This window comes from Garra rufa, chromosome 13 (assembly GCF_049309525.1).
Source record: "Garra rufa chromosome 13, GarRuf1.0, whole genome shotgun sequence".
In the NCBI taxonomy this organism is placed as follows: Eukaryota; Metazoa; Chordata; class Actinopteri; order Cypriniformes; family Cyprinidae; genus Garra; species Garra rufa.
Window position 1 is genome coordinate 21,727,794 of NC_133373.1, and position 21,948 is coordinate 21,749,741.

A 21,948-nucleotide genomic window follows, 5' to 3' on the forward strand; every position below is an offset into this window, starting at 1 on the left:
TAATCATTTGTAACATCATTGTTTGTGGTTATGTGTCTGTGTGTCTCTGATACATCAAAGGATGAGAAGGTGAATATGTGTGTTGTGCAATCCGAGGGCTTTATTTCTTCTCTCCTTTTGCGATATAAATACATGACCTGGGTCCAATGTATTTTCTTAGTGGGTGGATGTTATACTTACCATAGTTTGGTTTGTTCTTATAGTTAACAAACCTAAAGGAGTATTCTGGGATCAATGATTTTGATTGGTCTTTTTCTTAAAAAGAAAGCAAAAATCTAGCTTATGCTGGTTACATATGAATTCTTTCTATGTAAAATTTGATCAAATTTTCTAACATTTCCTTGCAAAGTTCATGTAACACTTAAACACTTAAAAAAAAAAAAAAAGAAAAGAAAAATGTTTGACCCAGATCTTGTAAAACCTGGGAAGTTTTCTTGGAAGCGAAACTGCCCCTCCCTGCTGCTCTTTTGGCTTTTTCTAAGGTTTTTCTTTTTCTAAGGTAATGGGATATTCTTCTCTTAATATTCTTATGTATGGTTTGCCACAAAACAGTAGTAGTAGTATTACAGAAGGGTGCAAGCCTAGTACACTTTTAAAATCCACCACATCAAGGTAAATGCTATTAATGGCGTACTGTGGCACTCTTGCTATACTGTACTTGCAGTTTTTTTTTATGTCCATTAGCATTATCTGCTTCTCTCAAAGGACACATTTCTCTTTAGCAGCTGCATTTGTGTACCAAAATATCTTCAGGTTCCTTTTAAGTGTTTTTAAACAGAAGACACCAATCCAAAATGCCAGCAACTTATCAATTTATTGACAATAGTTTTGGCTCAGTTTCATCAGTCATCAGGGGGATGGAACCTCTTTGTCATTTAAAAATATCCACACAGTTACATCAGTCTCATGATTGTTGTGAGGGGCTGGACATTTTGTATAAGTCATGATGTTAGTAACAGAGATTATCTGTGGCTGTCACTGAATGTATCGCACCCGAAAGAGGCAATTCCTAATTTACACACTCTGCAAGACAACAGCCACAATGAGACATGAACCGTGAGGAATTCCTCCTAAATACAACTTCTGTATTTAGATGAGAAGTAAACAAGAAACAAATGCAATTAAATCTTTATACAGTGTATATATAGGTTCAGCAGGATCTTGATGTTTAGATATTTTAACAACACCAGGGTCAAGAATAACATCTACATTTCAGTCAGTTGAATGGCTACGTAAAATTCACATGGGAAAATGTTGAGGACAAGTCCCTTTTTGTACTTTACAATAAAGAGGGTGGAGTATCAGACATCAAAGACTGTAGAAAACCTACATACACCTGCCGTTTTCCTTTTTTCCTCCGATGAACTCCTATGACCTGAAATTTGTACACTCTTAAAAATAAAGGTGCTTCACAATTCCATAGAAGAACCTTTTTTGTCTAAATGGTTCCATAAAGAACCTTAAACATCTGATAAACCTTTCTGTTTCACAAAAGGTTCTTTGTGGTGAAAGAAGGTTCTTCGGATTATAAAAAGGTAAGAAAGAGATGGTTCTTTGTGGAACCAAAAATGGTTCTTCTATGGCATTGCTGTGAAGAACCTTTTAAAGCACCTTTATTTTTACAGAACAAACTAGAGACAGACTAAATCAAGAAGAACTGTGGCTTTGTCTCCAATATGCTTCAAAAGACCTACCTGCAAAGCTACCTGAAAAACCATGCACAAGTGCACCTAGGGAAAAAGCTGCTTTGAACGCAAATGATGGTCACACCAAATGTTGATTTAATATAGTTAAATAGAAGTTAATTGATGAAGAAAATGTATTTATGACATTATTTTTGACCACATTCTCATTTTAAAGCACGGTTGAAGCATCTAGGAGATGTTGCCACAGTTCTTCCAGATTTAGTCTGTCTTAGTTTGTTCTGTTTCTTCATGCCATTTCAGACAGAATGGATGATGCTGAGATCAGATCTCTGTGTGGAGCACTGGCTGTTTGTGGAAACAAAAATCTTGGATGTAAACTGATATTTCCCACTGACACACTACAGTAAAACATAGACACAACTGACTTAAAACCATTTTTAGCTGGTGAAAATACTAAAATAAAAAATACTAACAGTGTTCTAATAATTTTGGCCACCTCTGTATGAATATATAGGCTAATGACAATGCTTGTATATAAGATCAGACTGGAGCTTTTAAAAATCATTATAAAATTAAAACTATCTTATTTTTAAACTTTAAATTTGAATGTAGTTTAATGCATTTTAGTTTTATTTTGTCATTAAATTTTCTGTCACAATGATATGAGCACAGTTCCTCCAACCTTGTGGCTTAACAAATTGGTTGGGAGATCCTGTTATTTCATGCTCATCACTTCAAAGTCAAAAGAAAGCTGCATGTTTGAACTGACAACAAACCAACCAGCTCAGAGTCAGACAAAACAAAATTCCAAAAGATTTTCAAAAAGCACTGCATGCCTGAGCATTTCAACTTTTCGAGTCTAAAAGTGTGGTCACTATTTTGTTGCAAAATTGTACAAGGATGTTGGCTGTAAATTTTCGCAGAACAGTGAATGTGACTGCATGTAGCTACAAGACCTCAAAGCAAGATGTCAACATAAGAAAACCATAAACTCTCATGTATATTAGGTTGTCTGCAGTTACATTAGAAAGACTGAACAACTGCATCTCAGACAACTTTCCTCATTTACATCTCATTGAGTTTCATGATGTAGCGTTGTGGATAGATTTGAATGATTGTGTGCCCCATCAAACTGATGAAGTTACTTGATACACTACATAGCCAAAATGATGTGCTCATGAATGGGTCTGGCTTTTTAAGCTACACAAGTTACTGTCAGTTGTGAAAAGTAAATATACAGCCATGCATTATCCTTACACAAGTATTTTCTTGTTTCTGAATTGGAGTTCAGTCACTTACTAAAATCTGTTATAAGCTTTTGTAACAGGAAAGTAAGGAGCAATTCCTGTTTAATGCCAGTGGTTTTAAAATCAAATATTCAAGACCATGGTATTGGTGTTCTGCTGCACATATACTTATGGTTCCGTAGTACTGAGTAACAAAACATTGAATAAATTGATTCCAGTTGCTGTGCTGAGTTTTATTAGCAATCAGGCTCCTGGTTAAACTTGTGTTTCTTTTCCGAGTTTGATTTGACTGTTGTTCCTCAGCATCTAAAGGCAGGCCCTCTAAAAGACCCTTTGCTGGACGATCATGCTGACTTTAACAGAATGTGTGTGGCCATGAAGAAGATCGGTCTGGATGACACAGAGAAGTTCAACATGTTCAGGGTGGTGGCTGGGGTTTTGCACCTTGGAAACATTGATTTTGAAGAGGCTGGAAGCACCTCAGGTAAACACAGAACTTTTATTAAAAACACTGTTTTTGGTGGTAACAGTTAAAATCATCTTGCCAACAACTTTTGTGCTTATTCATTTAAAACTGATGACAGTGAAAATAATCCAGCCTATGAAAACATCTACATTTTTTTTTACATTGTATTTTACATAAAAGCTATCATCATGACTTGCTGTTTCTGACAGCAAGCACACAAGCCAGAAGTGGATTAGTGTTGTTATTGGTAACTAAAACTATTAATTATAAAACTATCGTTTTTGTAAATTGAGAAAAAAAAAAAATATAAAAAATATAGATAAAAGTTGATGAAAGATGAAACTTTCATCTGCAAAAGATTTCTGTTTTAAATAAAGGTGGTTCTTTTTATCTTTTTATTTGTTAACGAATCCTGGGAAAGAAAAAAAAACAGGTTCCAACTAAATATTAAGCAGCACAACTGTTTTCAACATTGATAATAAATCAGCATATTAGAATGATTTCTGAAGGATTATGTCACTCTGAAGACTGGGGTAATGATGCTAAAAATTTATCTTTGTATCACAGGAATAAATTACATTTTAAAATATATTCACATAGAAAACAGTTATTTTAAATTGAAATAATATTTCACAATATTACTTTTTTTTTCTATATTTTTGATCAAATAAATGCAGCCTTAATGAGCATAAGAAAAATCTTACTGATCCCAAACTTTTGAACGCAGTGTGTATACATAAATGACAAAAGCATTCATTTTACAAAAATGATTTTTTTTTTAATTAATAGCTAATTGATAATATTGATATGTACTATAATAGTATATTATAAAATAATACTGGGGTTACCAAATGTTTCCACAGTGATAGTAAAACTTGAGATTACCTACTTTAAGAGGACATCTCAAATGTTCCCACAACAGTGGCTTAATAAAAGGACTAAATAATGCATTAATGTTTATTTTTTATAGTACTAAAAGATTCATTTAAGGGTTTGGGTTATTGAAACTTATGTAACTTATTAAAACAATGGAAGTCAGAGTGTTTAGTTCTAGAAAGCAATGAACATCTGTTTTTACTGTACGTCTAGGCTATTACTCAGTGCTGAGTGTAAATCACATAACAGTTCCCTCACAGTAAACAATTTTCCATTAGCCATTACATTCATTATATACACCACATCTTGTTGAAAACGAAGTAAAAAAAGAACATGACAGTTTTCATATTGACACTTTCATGTGTTTGTGTGTTTCAGGTGGCTGTGTCTTAAAGAAGACGTGTGGGCAGTCATTAGAGTTCTGTGCGGAGCTGTTGGGTCTGGATGAGGAAGATCTGAGGGTCAGTCTGACCACCAGAGTCATGCACACCACTGCAGGGGGCAATAAAGGCACAGCCATCAAGTAAGAGCTGCTTCACCCTGTCTCTGATGAACAGTTGAACTGAGATGCTTGGAGTCCAGTGGATAACCGTTCATCTCTGTGGTCTTCTGTAGGGTTCCTCTGAAGGTGGAGCAGGCCAGTAGTGCTCGTGATGCTCTAGCTAAAGCCATCTACAGCCGTCTCTTTGATCATGTGGTCACCAGGATCAACCAGTGCTTCCCTTTCGACTCATCTGCTCACTTCATTGGTGTGCTGGACATCGCCGGCTTTGGTAAAAGACCATGTCTGCTCATGAATACACACTGTTTTGAGTCACCTGAGCTGTTGATGTCAAATGGCTGATCATTCCAATTCCTTGTAGGCTATTTCAGTCATCTGTCAGCAGTTAGCCAACCGTTAGCTAACTCTAAAGCCAACCAATCAAACACTCCTGCTTATGCCGAACCTCATTTTGTCTTCCTTTTTACCTCAGAGTATTTTGAGCACAACAGTTTTGAGCAGTTCTGCATTAACTACTGTAATGAGAAACTCCAGCAGTTCTTCAATGAACGCATTCTCAAAGAGGTGAGTAATTCAGCTGACGTGCTGTCAGAGGGATGTGTAAATCAAGTTTTAGATACATTTGATACTTTTATTCAACAGGAACACATTCAGTTGATTAAAAGTGACCATGCAACATGTGAAATGTTAATGCAATTTAAAATAGTGGTTTTATATTTTAATATATTTTAAAATATAATTTATTCCTGTGATGCAAAGCTGAATTTTCAGCATCATTACTTACGTGATCCTTCAGAAATCATTCTAATATGCTGATTTCTTATCAGTGTTGGAAACGGTTGTGCTGCTTAATATTTTTTTTTCAGGATTTTTGGATAAATAAAACGTTATAAAGAACCCCATGTATTTAAAATAGAAAACTTTTGTAACAATAAAATAACCTTGTTCGTTTGGGGTCAGTCATTTTTTTTTCTTTCTTTCTTTCTTTGAAAGAAATTAATACTTTTATTCAGCAAGGGTGTGTTAAATTGATAAAAAGTGATATTCAAGACTTATATTGTTAGAAAAGATTTATATTTTTTAAATAAATGCTGTTTTTTTTTACTTTTTATTCATCAAATAATCCTGAAAAAAGATTCTAAAAAAATATTAAACAGCTGTTTCCAACATTAATAATAAAAGTAATAAATCAGTATATTAGAATTATTTCTGAAGGATCATGTTACACTGGAGTAATGGCAGATGAAAATTCAGCTTTGCATCACAGAAATAAATTATATTTTAAGTATATTAAAATAAAAAAATGTTATTTTAAATTGCAATAAATTAAATAATAAATAATATACATATTTCTGTATTTTAATCAAATAAATGGAATTTATGAGCATTAGCACTTTTTTTTTATAATAATCAGAAATGTTTCTCGAGCATATTTACATGCACTATTTTCAAAATGCGATTGCTAACTCTACTCATTTATCAACATACAGTAGGAATCAACAATTCACTTATATTGTTAATCAAATTAAACCCAAAAACACCATGAAATACAGATATTACAGCAAATTTACAGTACAACCACCTATGGAAACCCGTTTTCGCCGCTGCATAATCAAATAAAAAGAATTGTGACTTTTGATCTCACAGTTCAGACTTTTTCTTGCAATTCTGACTTTCTTCCTTGCAGTTGCTTGTTATGAAGTCAGAATTGCGAGATATGAACTCTGAGAAGCTTCCATACATAGCCATTTCAAATCTTAACCAATGCCAAAAAAGCATTTATTCATTATGTCTGTTTTTACACAATATTACATGTATTTTTGTGTACGGCAAATTTCGCCACATGTTGACTGTGTTTTGCTGTGAATAAACCATTTTTGCAAGTACAAGTGTAATAGAATCGTCCAAAACAGAGAGATGTTTTGATGCTGCAATGATTAAAATTGCTAAATGATTTGGCTAAGCTGAGTTGAGTCAAAATTGGCCATTGTAAGGCATGAACTGGACTGATATTTTGTCTATTGTCTTGTGTATGATTAACAGGAGCAGGAATTGTATCAAAAAGAAGGTCTGGGGGTCAACGAGGTCCATTACGTTGATAATCAGGACTGTATAGGTCTGTGTCTCATTAATTATGACTCTACACTACACTGATTTCATTGGGCATATGGGGTACAAAAATTATATCCGCACTCTTCTGCCTTTTTACACAGACTAATAAGACAGAATGCAGAAAATTACGTCACCCCAAATTTGATTGATGATTGTATGAATCTGCCTTTCTGTCTTCTTCAGACTTGGTGGAGGCGAAGTTAGTTGGCATCTTAGATATCTTGGATGAAGAGAACCGGCTACCTCAACCCAGTGACCAGCACTTCACTGACACCGTCCACAGCAAACACAAGGACCATTTCCGCCTAACTGTGAGTCACACTTTATTCTACATCTCACTTCAGCGTCTCACTCTAGTGGCTTTATTTTTCAAATCTTTCGTCCCACAGGTTCCCAGGAAGTCCAAGCTGACAGTGCACAGGAATGTCAGAGATGACGAAGGCTTCATCATAAGGCACTTTGCTGGAGCTGTCTGTTATGAAACGGTAAACACACACATTGGTCTTTCCATTTAGGGAGAAAACAAGACGCATTTAAACTTGCTTGATTACCAAAGATTTTAAAATTACCATCAAAGTGTCACTCTTTTACAAATTGGGCATGAGATGGAGATCCAAGAGATCTTGGAAGGTTGTCTATGTTGCTTAATGGGTCAACCATCCCTGCTTGATCACAAAGATATTTGATCTGTCTTATTGGCTGCAAAAAGAACCTTGTGGAGAAAAAAGTGGTTTGTCAGAATTCAACCACTTTGATTCAGTTATTTCAAGTTGGTTCTGATTTTTTTTTATGATGAATAATGTAGATGCCTATTACAATCAGTGCATTTTTTGTTGACAGTGCTCAAGAATCAAAAAGTGGCAGACACACAGAGCCCATGTCAATTCATTTTTTTGGTGTAAAAATCACTTATTTAATGCTATTTATTCCAGAAGCAGCTTCTGTTGAAATGTATTCTTTATCTAAAACTGATATTAAACAACTGAATAAACATTAACTACATGTACCCAACAAACCCATCGCTGAAGATAATTAAATAAAACAAACTGAAATAAAAAAGAAAGAAAGAAAAGCTTTAATAACCTTTTTCGTAATGAAACTGGTGATTAAACACCGTGTAGTGTCCATTGATAGGGCTATTGGTAGATTTTCGGATCTTACACAAGGGTATCAGCTTGGCCAGTGATTCAAATTAGCAGCCTGTGGTGTTTAGTCTATTAGACACAGGATATGTGATATATATATATTTGCCAAGTCTAGATAAAGAACACACCTGACTGAATACATTCAGTATTAATGTGCTATATTAAAGTTGACAGATAAACTGTATAACTTAAGTGTGTGATACTGAGATTGTACCATGATTGGGGATCCTGAAATATTGTTATTGTTGTAAGTGCTGCATTTTACCTTAAACCTTAAATTTATCTGCTGTCAAGAAAAGGAATTTAAAGTTTTGTTCTCTGTGATATAGATGTTTTTCCCTCTCTCTTTTAGACTCAGTTTGTGGAGAAGAATAACGACGCTCTTCACACGTCCTTGGCGAGTCTGGTGAGCGAGTCGAAGGATAAATTCATCGGAGAGCTCTTTGAGAACTCTAACAACTCCAAAAACACCAAGCAGAAGGCCGGCAAACTGAGCTTCATTAGTGTAGGCAACAAATTCAAGGTCAGTATTTATTTGGCTATTTGAGGGGAAAAAATTAACAGATATGTTCAGGGTTATTGCAGTTTCTTAAAATGTCTTGAAAAAATATCTTAAATGGTATAGCAAAGGTCAAAGAAAAATCGGAATTGCGATATGGCTTAATGTGAAGCCTGTTTACTTAAGTAAAAGAATCTGATTTGGTTTTGAAATTGTTTATACTTTATGGACATATACTTTATTATTGTTATTTGTAAAGTTTTACATTTCATACACAGAAGTTTAATTTTTCATATTTTTCTCTTACAGACACAACTAAATATTCTTCTGGAAAAGCTGCACAGTACTGTGAGTCATCAAGCCTAACTTTGATTTTTGTAATTGTTTTCAGTTTCAGCTCAATGCTAAATGTTACCACATACATTAGCTGAAACAGCTAACATGTTTTTGTGAATTACAGCAGGTCATGAATGTGCTGCTGCTGTGTGTTTCAGGGTTCAAGTTTTGTCCGCTGTGTGAAGCCCAATCTGAAGATGGTTAGCCATCAATTTGAGGGCGGTCAGATTCTGTCTCAGCTACAGTGCTCAGGTTAGCAAACACACGGTGCATGATTTACCTGCACACCTGCATCACATTACACAGAGCTGCCAGCGTCATTGCATTGTATCTTACAAGATTTTGCTTCGCACTTTCAAGCTCAAGTTCAAGCTCAAATGGACATGTCCTGAGGTGTGACATGCGTAAATCCACCTAGAACTATTTTAACAGCATCTCAGTAGCTATTTATTATGAGTGCAGCTTTTATGACTTCATATTAGTAAAAGACTACATGAAAAATTTTAATGTGGCATTTATTATGTTGCAGTGAGGGAGGGAAGCTCATGGACACGCAATGTGTCACCTACCTACTATTTAATGCTTTGAAGCCTACCGTAAAATATTTGCTGAAAAACCTGTTGTACCCAATCTTGTACATAGCTTTTGTCTGATTAATAATTTATACTGTTAGCATAAAAGTGTTTTTTTTCTTGCTGTGAAATCTTGATACTGAAATAGACCTAAGAAAATAAAATTGTTAGTAATATTTAAAAAATAAACACTTTTCATGCAACTTAGGTTTACTTAATTATCCATGCATCATAGTATTGCATTGCATTATATGTTTTACCCCCTCCCACCCCCAAACAATAGAACTACAGAGCTTTGATCGTAAAGCATTTACATTTGAAATCTTTAAATCTTGCTAAGACATAATACTGACAGATAAAGAGTAACAACTGGTATTTATATCCATTTTATGTAGGGCAGCCCACTAATAGTTAACTAACTGTTAGTCGACGAAAAGAGGATAGACCAAAATTTTATTAGTCGCTTAGTTGCAGAAAAAAAAGCACAGGAAGTGCTGAAGTCATGCAGTCCATCACGGACAGATCGTTAACGGCTGTGGTAATATAGTACATCGGGCAGGACATCCAAATGCTCACCTATCATTTATCGACTTCAAAATATGGCTTTACATCTGATAAATGTATGTAGTAGCAACTTTACATTGCAGCTCAATCTAATGTTACCGTAGAGAAATGTGCGCTATTCAAGTGTCTGAATAATGTCAAATGAAGTGCAGAGTGTGAAAGCTGAATAGTAGCGCGCTTGCTTCATGACAAATGGAAACACCGGTGCGATCACTTGCTCTTAAAATACTCTCATTTTTGGTCATACAGATAAGAGTGAAGTTCACTGCACACTGACTCCGAAATTTTCGTATGCGTTTTTTTTGTTTGTTTGTTTTCATATTCATCATTCTTTCCTGTCAAAATGCTTTTTATGGATGCGAAAACTCAAACCTGAGCCGATTTTTTTTTTTTATGATGGACGAAAGTGTGTAAACTCGACTGACATAACGTGAGGTCGTATTTATTTTTTTAAGTGCGAAAATTTACAAAATTCACATTTATTGTGTACACTCGTAACAACAACGAAATGTTGCGCTATTGTAAAATAATTAAAGCAAACTGGATGCCTCTGTGAACTTGAACGTGAAACGTCGAAACTCTGTGTATACTTGCCTTACAGGCATTAAAAATATGTTTATAGAGATTGAATTGTATACTTTTAAATGAATCAATTTAAATATAAAACAAATATTCTCAGATTATGTAATCCATATGAAACATGCATACAGGCGCATCTCACTGCCGCAGAGATGAGTTGGTGTCACCGAACGTGCAACTAATAGTCAACTAATGCTTGAAATGAATGACTACTAGTCGACCAGAAAAAATCTTTAGTCAAAGGGCAATTTTATGTATTAGTATCCATTTTATGTAGTAGTAGTAGTCTGTTACTGTAGTCTGAAATTGTCAGATACAGATACAGATACAGATACAGTTATAAAGATCTCATTAATTCACATGCTGTCAGAATAAATTGCATGTTTTGCTTAGTTTAGGCTTTTGAATAATATTGATCTTCATATTTTCACTATATCATACTATGATAAGATGATATGATACTAAGACAGATGTATCCAAAATGATTCTGAACAGAAAACACACGTGCATTATTTTGTTTGTTTTAAGATTTTGACTAAGGTTCAATAAGCATTTCCATTTCAAAAAGTACATATTTAAGAATATTATTTCAACTTATCAGGCTTTACAGAGTTAAAATTCAACAAGGTTGTAAATTATTTAAGTGTCAAGGGACAAAGAGTCTTCGCTATCCCAGTCAGAATTTGCAAGCAAAGAATATGTTCTCCCACCGTGTCTTTGAGAATTTCTGTGTTTGTTTACTCAGGGATGGTGTCTGTACTGGATCTGATGCAGGGTGGCTTCCCCTCACGAGCGCCGTTCCATGAGCTCTACAACATGTATAAACAGTACATGCCCTCCAAACTGACACGGCTCGACCCTCGACTCTTCTGCAAGGTATGTGTTACATCAGGACACAAACACAGTCAGTGTGTAAATACATGTATAGGATGATGTTTTTCTGTGTTCTGGTAAGGTTTCGCTACTTGGACAACTACTATTGAGTGTAACAGTTGTCACTCTGTTGTATAACATTTAGTTACTAAAAGCATTTTTTTTTCTGCTCAACAGGCTTTGTTCAAAGCTCTCGGCTTGAATGAAAATGATTATAAATTTGGTCTGACAAAAGTTTTCTTCAGACCTGGAAAGGTAATGTATCTTCCTTATATGAATCATTTCCTTATTTAATGTGACATTAATGTGCAGGTCATAGTTTACCCCAAAATAAAGTAAAAAATATGTCTGGCTAAAGAAAATCTAGTATCTAGTACAGTTTAAGTTTAACAAAAGTATTGTAAGGATCCTAATAATATCACAATGTTCAATCTGCCAAATGTATTTTTTGGACCCATCCAACTGTTAATTGTGATTTGAATTTTTATTCAACCATCTTTTTTCATCCATAGGTAGATATTGATAATAGTAATTTTTTTGTACTTGTGACCATAAATTAATGCAATTTATTGGCTGATTTAATGTTACGCAGTTTGCAGAGTTTGATCAGATCATGAAGTCAGATCCAGATCATCTGGCTGAGCTGGTGAAACGTGTCAATAAATGGCTCATCTGCAGCCGCTGGAAGAAGGTGCAGTGGTGTGCCCTGTCCGTCATTAAATGTACGTAACAAACTGATTGTTTCTTAATCTTTTAGAAAGGGGAAAAATTACCTATTGGTCAAAACTTTGTTTAGATTCAGTCTTTGCACATTCTAGACTTCAACCTCATGAAATGCTTCTTGGGATGCTTTTTAAACACTACTGAAGGAGTTCCCTTGTATTCTGTCTACTTGTTGGATGCTTTTGAAAACAAAATTGAAATAAAACAATATAAGAATAAATACAGGAATAAACATAAGAGTAACTACAAGCAGTAAATAAAAAAGTAAAGGACTAAAATGAAAATCTTCAAATACCTTCAATTTGAGTTTTTGTTTAACGATTTCTTCTTGCTCTTTCAGTGAAGAACAAGATGCTGTACAGAGCCAAAGCGTGTATCCAGATGCAGAAGACTGTTCGCATGTGGCTGTGCAAGAGGAAACACAAACCACGGTGGGTGGCACTTCCTCTCCTCTTCAATATTTCTTATTGATGGAAAATAGTGGAATGCCAGAATTTACTATAGTCTACTAACCATTAGTCGACCAGAAGAGGCTTGGTTGACCAAAATTTTATTAGTCGCTTAGTCGCAGAAAAAAAAAAATCAACAGGAAGTGGCCAAATCACGCAGTCTGTGACAGTAATACAGTACATCGAACAGGACATCTGAACAAAAAAAAAAAAGCTTTTAAGCTTTCAAACTGTTTTCCTCTGAGAGCACTAGAAACTTGAGATGTTCAACTACACTGATATTCTAGTGTAAAACAAGTTTTTGACTTTTTTTGTGTGCACGCAAAATAGCAGGTAAGATTTACCTTTAAGTTTCATTTGTTGAACAGAATTCAGAAGAAGTTTTCAGAAATGCCACAAAGTCTGTGCACATCTGTGTGGTTAGATGAGGGAGCTCAATGATGTGTCTTTGACCTTCATTATGTATGTTTTGGTTATACAGTGTAGTAAATAAAATACAAATAATCTAAAACTCCATTCTCTGAATCTTCTCACATTGTTTCCTTACCTGCTATAGTCAAGTCAGTCATTGATGGGGCCATTAGGGAGGGCTCTTTTGTCTCTCAGGTGTGAATTGCTAAATATTCATGGGTCATTGCCACACCTATGAATAATCCCTTTCGATCACAAAACATGTTTTATAAAATTTACATCAATATACTGTTTTCTCTGAACGAGTGAACGAGATTATTTTCACATCATTTGGTTGAAAAAATTCTAGCCTACCACATCCAATTATCAAAAGTCTTGTAAAGAAATGTCCTGTATGTGCTTCATGGCCTTATTTCAGTGACTTCAAAACTTTAGATTTTCAATAACCACGCATAAACGTAGTTTTCTCAAAAACACAAACATGCACATTAATGTTGCTTGCATATTATTGTAGCCCAATATGTGCTGATTACAATGTAATCTGACTTTAACCATTCATATGTTTTTAAGATACTGAAAAAAGCACAAATGCCAGGGCATGTCAAAACTTCTTCAAGGCCCCAAAACACCCTCAGACCCCAGAGGGTTAAAAGATGTATGTATTAGCAACTTTACATGCCCGCTCAATCTAATGTTGACCTAGAAATATTCAAGCGTGAGTGTGGAAGCTGAACTTCGGAAGCGGTCACTTGCTCTTAAAATACAGATAGGACTCTGTTTATTTGTGTGCAGTGCCCTCACAATAACAACGAATCATTGCACTTTTGTAAAATAATGAAACCAAACAGGATGCACTTTCTGCCGTCTCGGTCTCTGTGAACTTGAAACTCTGTGCATACTTGCATTACAGACATGAAAAATATATGTAGAGAGTGAAATATCTACTTTTAAACTAATTATTTTAAATGGAAAATAAATATTTTCAGATTATGTAATCTGTATTAAACATGCATACAGTCGAAAACAAAGAAAGCACTAGTTTATCAATAAATTATTAAAACGCTAATGCAGTCTCCTTGCTGTTTTTTCCAGAAACATTCATAATTATTATATCTGCCGGTGTGCTGTGGCAAACTTTTTTTTGCGTGCGCTTGAGTGCTTATTAGTCTATGTAGGCAATTAAAGGCTCATTATTGGTTTATTAATAAACGTGCGACTAACAGTCGACCAGAAAAATCTTTAGTTAAGGGCAGCCCTAGTTTACAGTAATACATTTACTAGAAGTCTAGCAGACAACTTTGGTACATTTGTAAATTTGATTTGCAAATATCAAGCTTTTATCATAGAACTATAACACTTAAATGTTGGTATTAGACTTCTGTGATTAAAGATTAAGCACGGTTACATTTTGTTTGGTAAATCTCAAAGCACACTACTCCGACATTAACGCATGTAGGTTAGTAAAATTAGTACTTTTTAAAGATATTTTTTTTTTAAGAAGGGTGCATTAAAGTAATTAAAACTAACAATAAAGACGTTTATAATGTTACAAATGATTTTTTTTTTTTAAATAAATGCCTTTGTTTGAATTTTCTATTTATTAAGGAATTCTGGAAAAATGTATAGTGGTTTCTTGAAAATATGAAGCAGCACAACTGTTTTCAACATTGATTAATAAATCAGATCAGCATATTAGAATGATTTCTTAAGGATCCTGTGACACTGAAGTAAATTTAGCTTTTCCATCACATTTTAAAATATATTACAATAGTTATTTAAATTACGTTTTTTGCTGCAATTTATTTGATTCAATAAATTGTAAAAGTGATGTCTTTCAAAATCTTTTGCACAGTAGTGTAGCTGAAATAATTTTCTGTTGTAATCATCAGTATGTCACAGATGCATGTAAAACTGTTAAAACATCAGAAATACTTGAGTAGAAGTTAAAAGCATTAATGTGTTTTTGTGTGTGTGTGTGTTAGGATTGAAGGGCTGGTGAAGGCACGTAACCTAAAGATGAGGATGGAGAAGCTGAATGAGGTGGTGTCTGGACTAAAGGAGGGAAAACAGGAGATGAGCAAACAAATGCAGGAACTCGATTCTTCTATCGATGCCCACATACATAAGATAAAGGTATGTATCTGAGATAAAAAACAAAACAAAACTGTCCCAAACATGTCCAGCACACATTCCTGAAACCCCTGTTCGTCTTCTAAGCTAAAAGGGCTGTAGGTGAAGAACTATATCATGTATGTTTCTTCTTTCTCTAGAACACTGTAATGACCCGCATAGACATCGACCATGAGCACCAGGCTCTGGTCACACGCTCACAGGGGCTGCTCAGTGCCATGCAGAAGAAGAAACAGGAGGAGGAGGAGATGGAGCGTCTGAGACGTATCCAAGAAGAAATGGAAAAAGAGAGGAAGAGACGTGAGGAAGAGGAACAGAAGCGTAAACAAGATGAACAGGACAGACGCCTGTGAGTATACATCAGGATTAACAAATGACAGTCTAATCAAATGCATTAATTTACCCTCATGACATTTCAAACCCAGATTACTTTTACTGTGAAACAGAAGAGTTTTTTTTTTTAATTGATATGCCAGCTAATATTTTCTATATAATAAAAGTGGATAAGGATCATAAAGGGCCATCAAACTGTCATGAAAGTGCATATGATTCAACACGAACAGAGAAGCTAGTGTTATTTATTTATTTAATTTTTTTTTTTTTAAAGAAAAGAAGCAGTAAGTAAATTAATAGAGATAGAATACAACAAGAACTTGTGTAGAATAGAATAGAATTAGAATAGAGGGTGCTAGAGTTAGAGGGTCAAATAAAGATTGAAGAATGTGTTTTTAGACGATTTTTGAAGAAGGCTAAGGACTCAGCTGTTCGGATTCTGGAGGACACAGAAGTCTGAGGTAATGAATTTAGGTAAAGGGGTGCAGAGCCAGTGGTGGTTTTGTAGGCAAACATTAATGCCTTAAATTTTATGCGAGCAGCTATAAAATGGTAGCCAGTACAAATTGAATTGAATATATATATATATATATATATATATATATATATATATACATATATACAGTTGCAATCAAAATTATTCAACCCCCCCCAGAGACTGCAGTACTTTACAAATATTTTTGCTCTTTCTGAAGATCCAGGACTAAATTGCATCTACATCAGTTTTCTGGCATATTAAAAAGTGATAATGTCAATATATAATGTAATGTTTTTGAGTTATAGGATTTTTTAATAACACAGCTATGTCAGAATTATTCAACCCCTATTCAACATTGCTGTTTTAAGCTGTTTTATTTTTATGGTAAAGAACAAAATTGTCTTAAAAAATTGTCTTAAGCCTTTACAAACTTATTAAAAATGGAATTAGCTTGGGGTGTTACACATAGTATACTCTTAGCCCGTTCATGTGCTGAAGGTGAGTAGCAAATATGGTAAAGTCAACAAAGCTCACACAAAATCAATAGAGAAGAAATAGTTTGCTATATTAGAAAGTCTAAAACTACATGAAGATTTCTAAGACATTACTAGTCCCTGGAGACACAGCTGGCAGCCGTATTTGTTAGATTAAAGTGTGTTAAACCAGAAAACCTTTGAGGCTGTTGAACAAAAAAGCACAATATCATAAAATGTTTGATCAGATCAACTGAGAAAAACTTGCAATGTACAGCCAAAGACTTGCAAGATGACCCAACGAAAGGAGGAAAAATATTTCAATGCTGTGTACAAGAGGAACACTAGACAAGTGTAGTCTTCATGTTGAGGAATCTTGCTGAATACCACTCTTGACCAAGAAGAACAAAAAGGCTGACTTGAACATGCCAAAATTCATTTGGATAGACCTGTGGAGTGCTGGAAGAATGTTTTATGGAGTGATGTGTCCAAACTAGAACTTTTTGGATGTATGGATCAGCAGTATGTCTGGTGCAAAAAAGACAAAGCTTATAAGCAGAAGAACACTATCTCCATCGTCAAACATGGAGGTGGGCCAGTCCTGTTATGGGGTTGTTTTACTGTAGTAGTAAGTGGAAAACATGACCATACAAAGGATATCATTGATTTATTAAAGTATCAGACCATTTTGGCAAACATTGTGATGCCTTTTATGCAAAGTCTGAAGCTAATAATCAATGGACTTTCCTGCAGGACAATCATCCCAAAGTATACGTTCAAATCTACTTATGCTTGGTTCAGGAATCAGTCATAGAATGTTTTTAAGTGGCCTGTTCAGTTTCCAGATTTAATTCTCATTGAAAATACATGGTTGAATTTGAAGCAAGCAGTGGCAAAGTAAAAACCAAAGATTATCAGTGATCTGAAAGCTTTTTCAGGGGAGGAATGGCCCAAGATTGCAGCAGAATGGTGACAGAAGCATCTAAGCACTTCCAAGCAGTGTTTATTGGTGGTTTTAAAGAATAAAAGATTCTACACCAAATTTACTTTCAGGGGTTGAATAATTTTGAACATAAATGTTTAGAGCAAATTCGATTTTTTTTTTCATTATTCATCAACTTACGTTCTCAGAATTACTCAAAAGTGTATTAATAAACTTTCTTTAATAGTTTACTGATGCCTTTGTTGAATTGATAATTGTTTTCACAAAATGTTGTTCTCTGCAGAAAAATGTCTTGCAGGTCAGGGGGGTTGAATAATTTTGATTGCAACTGTATATATATATTATATATATATATATATATATAATTTTTTTAAATTAAAATATCAACTCAATCTTCTAATGAAATGGCTGGCTTTTCTCTGGTGATGTATACCAGGTTTCTTCTGTAAGGGGAATTTTACAGTAAAAACACACAAGGACCAGATATGATGAACAAAAACCAGGAGTCAAAGATTCAATCAATCGAAGTCATGTTTACTGAAGAAAATAGTTTGCAGTTTCATCAGCAGAAGTCAGCTTCAACACTCTCGATAGAGTTCGTAGGCCGCCCTGCGTACATGTTCAAAACACCAGTAATTATACTCTAACAGAGGTTGCTAATTACGTCAATGCATAGGTTAGGAAGATCCTGATTGGTCAAAAACTTAGATAACTGTAAAATTTTCCACATATGGTAGACAAATCAAAGCTATCAACAAGTGATTACACAGGCGACAAAGATCAGAGGTCAGACACAACAGGCTGTCTCCAGAAGACCCGCAACATCAACAAATGGCAAGAACCTCCTCAGGATGGTCTTTCCGCCATCACGCCTGATATTAAAGACAGAGGCTGACACACACACACAAATTCACACATAGAGACCTTATCTATCTTCAAGGTTGTCTTAGCCAGGCAAGACTCTTTATCAGTGTGGTTGAACACACACACTTAAACAGTTAGCCTCTTAAAAAAAATGGAGACGAATCAACAAGATTTCTCTAATACAAGACTAAGGAATATCAAGAACATATGTCATAGATGTCCCAAATCACAGATGTCCTGGTTACAGCTGCTCATATAATCAGGAGGGTCATCCTGACCTCCTGAGGTGTGATCTCGGGTCTCTGAGAAAAGAGAACTTCAACAGACAGAAAACACATTTGGCACACAGTTTAATATTTTCTATGAGGCATCTATTCTAGTCACTACTAATGTCAACAACATATAATATTAAGAGTTGAACACTGATTTATGAACTAGATCATCTACTAAAAATGTGTAAAAATTAATAAGGATATTAATTTCTAAAAAGGTCATGGTGTCTTCCGACTTCCACTCCTTCACTTCAATCATTTAGTCTGATTAATCTTTAATGTGGATAGTCCCACCCTACGTTTTTTCCATTTCTGATAACTCATTTCACTTCGATAAACAGCACAATGTGGAAGAAAATTAGTGACAATGTGTCACTAATTCTGATATTATTGTCTCCAGCTCAGCTGAAGCTTCTATCTGTTTGTCTGTTTTAGGAAAGCAGAGATGGAGTTGAAAAGGAAACAGGAAGAGGAAGAGCGCAAGAAAAGAGAGGAGGAGGAAAGGAGACTGCAGGTGACCTCAGCTTTGTCGCTTTATTTCTTTTGCATTTCCCCTTTACGTTCACCCCCTAAGCAGAGTCTCAAATTAATCAGTAACACTTCACAATAAGGTGTCAGTTGTTAACATTAGTTAATGTATTAACTAACATAAATGAACAATGAACAATACATTTATTACACTATTTATTACTTTTTGTTTAGTGTCTGTTGATGTTAGTTCACAGTGCATTAATAAATGTTAACAAACACTATTTGTGATTTTAATAATGCTTTAGTAAATGCTGAAATTAACATTAACATATTACACCTGCCAATAGGTCAGAATTTCCTGGCCAGGAATGTTTATTAACAGCTGTGTATTTTGAATTGCTGTTATCAAAAATGTGACCCTGGACCACAAAACCAGTCATAAGGTTAAATTTTACAAAACGGAGATGTATACATCATATGGAAGCTCAATAAATAAGCTTTCTTTTGATGTATGGTTTGTTAGGATAGGACAATATTTGGCCGAGATACATCTATTTGAATATCTGGAATCTGAGGGTGCAAAAAAATCAAAATACTGAGAAAATCACCTTTAAAGTTGTCCAAATTAAGTTCTTAACAATGCATTTTACTAATCAAAAATTACATTTTGATATATTTACAGTAGGAATTTTACAAAAACTCTTAATGGAACATGATCTTTATATTTTTGGCATAAAAGAAAAATCAAAAATTTTGGACCATGCAATGTATTTTTGGCTATTTCTACAAATATACCCCAGCGACTTATTTTGTGGTCCAAGGTCACAAATGTGTTTTTGCATCTATGAGAATAAGATTATTTAGCCTTTCATGTTTGTGGAAAACAGCTAATTTCATTCCATATGATAATTTCCTGTGTCATATAGCCAGGGCTTGACGAGGGATTGCTAAGCAAATGCAAACAAATCTGAATAGCAGTTTGAAAACCTGTACAGTAAATGTCATCTGCATTTTTGTGTTGGTGTAAACAGGCCTTTCTGTAGTAATGAGACTTTGATAGAGCAGCAGGTTCGATTTGTGACGTGTGTCACTGTTGACATGTTTGTCAGGAGGAGATGGAGATGCAGCTGGAGGCAGAGAGGGAGCAGGAGACGGCCCAACAGGCTGTGTTGGAACAAGAGCGACGAGACAGAGAGCTGGCCCTACGGATTGCTCAGAGCGAGGCTGAGCTTATCCCAGAGGAGGTGCCCGTGGAAGCCGGACTGCGCAGGTATTTGCATCTATTCAGCAAATATCATGCCTTCAGATATGCTTACCCAGAACAATCAACAGCCAAATATGCCCCATAGAGCAATCTTACATCATACTGACTCCAATGGGCTGAGGAAAAAACACATTATACATAAAAATAAATGACAATATACATGTATCATTACACATGCCTTTAAATAAATGTTGAAGTGTTTCTTGTCCTACAAACACAGTCAATCAAACAGCTGCAGGTTAAAGGAATGTTCTGGGTTTAATGCAAGTTTCACTTAAAGGATTAGTTCACTTTTAGAACAAAAATGTACAGATAATGTACTCAACCCCTTGTCATCCAAGATGTTTATGTCTGTCTTTCTTGAGTTGTGAAGAAATTGTTTTTTGAAGAAAACATTTCAGGATTTCTCTCCATATAGTGGACTTGTATGGTGCCCCGAGTTTGAGCTTCCAAAATGCAGCTTCAAATGGCTCTAAACGATCCCAGCCAAGGAAGAAGGGTCTTATCTAGTGAAACGACTGGCTGTTTATATACTTTTTAACCTCAAATGTTCATCTTGTCTAATTTCTGCAATGCGCATGCGTAGTCTGTGCAATCTGGGTCAAGACAGTTAGGGTATGCCGAAAAACTCCCATTTTATTTTCTCCTCCAACTTCAAAATCGCCCTACATCGCTGCAGAAGTACCGACCCAGTGTTTACAAAATGAACATACAAAGACAATCAAACGCTCTTTAAAAAAAAAAAAAAAAAGGTAAAAAAAGCTGCTTTGAAACTGCATTTTGAAAGTTCAAACTTGGGGGCACCATACATATGGAAAAAAATCCTGAAATGTTTTCCTCCAAAAACATAATTTCTTTATGACTGAAGAAAAAAAGACATGAACATCTTGGATGACAAGGGGGTGAGTACATTATCTGTAAATTTTTGTTCTGAAGGTGAACTAATCCTTTAATGGCTGCATCTGTGAGTAAAAACAATAAAAAAATACATATCCTGTAATACACTTATAATGAAAGTCAACTGCAAAGGCAGAACCAGATTTTAAAGGAGAAGTTCACTTCCAGAACAAAAAATTACAGATAATGTACTTATCCAAGAAGTTCATGTCTTTCTTTCTTCAGTCGTAAAGAAATAGTTTTTTGAGGAAAACATTTCAGGATTATTCTCCATATAGTGAACTTCTATGGTGCCCCGAGTTTGAACTTCCAAAATGCAGTTTAAATGCGGCTTCAAACAATCCCAAATACATTTGTAAATGATCCCAGCTGAGGAAGAAGGGTCTTATCTAGCGAAACAGATAATGACAATTTATATACTTTTGTAACCTCAAACGCTCGTCTGGTCTTCCTCTGCCTGAACTGTTAGGGTATGTCGAAAAACTCCCATCTACTTTTCTCCCTCAACTTCGAAAATCATTTCAAAATCACCCTACATCGCTGCAGAAGTATTGACCCAGTGTTTGCGAAGTCAACATGCAAAGAAGATCAAACACCCTTAACAAAAAAGGTAAAACAGCGATGTAGGATGATTTTGAAGTTGAGGGAGAAAATGAGATGGGAGTTAGATAGATAAGACTCTTTTTCCTCGACTGGGATCGTTTACAACCGCATTTGGGATCATTTGAAGCCGCATTTAAACTGCTTTTTGGAAGTTCAGGGTTCAAGCTCAGGGCACCATAGAGGTCCACTATATGGAGAAAAATCCTGAAATGTTTTCCTC

At 35.0% G+C, this 21,948-nt stretch overlaps 1 protein-coding gene across 5 annotated transcripts in view; it reads left to right on the top strand.

The window, feature by feature from the left end:
- Positions 1-21,948, top strand: part of myo6a (myosin VIa) — a 58,740-nt gene that overhangs the window by 29,023 nt on the left and 7,769 nt on the right. For all 5 annotated transcript variants that reach the window (XM_073816976.1, XM_073816977.1, XM_073816978.1 and 2 more), the window contains exons 11-28: positions 3,197-3,377; positions 4,614-4,758; positions 4,851-5,008; positions 5,210-5,301; positions 6,781-6,853; positions 7,033-7,160; positions 7,239-7,334; positions 8,347-8,517; positions 8,803-8,841; positions 8,988-9,081; positions 11,290-11,420; positions 11,595-11,672; positions 12,010-12,139; positions 12,481-12,571; positions 14,983-15,133; positions 15,271-15,479; positions 18,929-19,007; positions 20,074-20,234. In XM_073816976.1, the coding sequence (XP_073673077.1) occupies positions 3,197-3,377; positions 4,614-4,758; positions 4,851-5,008; positions 5,210-5,301; positions 6,781-6,853; positions 7,033-7,160; positions 7,239-7,334; positions 8,347-8,517; positions 8,803-8,841; positions 8,988-9,081; positions 11,290-11,420; positions 11,595-11,672; positions 12,010-12,139; positions 12,481-12,571; positions 14,983-15,133; positions 15,271-15,479; positions 18,929-19,007; positions 20,074-20,234 (2,207 nt within the window). The remainder of the gene's footprint in view (positions 1-3,196; positions 3,378-4,613; positions 4,759-4,850; positions 5,009-5,209; positions 5,302-6,780; positions 6,854-7,032; positions 7,161-7,238; positions 7,335-8,346; positions 8,518-8,802; positions 8,842-8,987; positions 9,082-11,289; positions 11,421-11,594; positions 11,673-12,009; positions 12,140-12,480; positions 12,572-14,982; positions 15,134-15,270; positions 15,480-18,928; positions 19,008-20,073; positions 20,235-21,948) is intronic.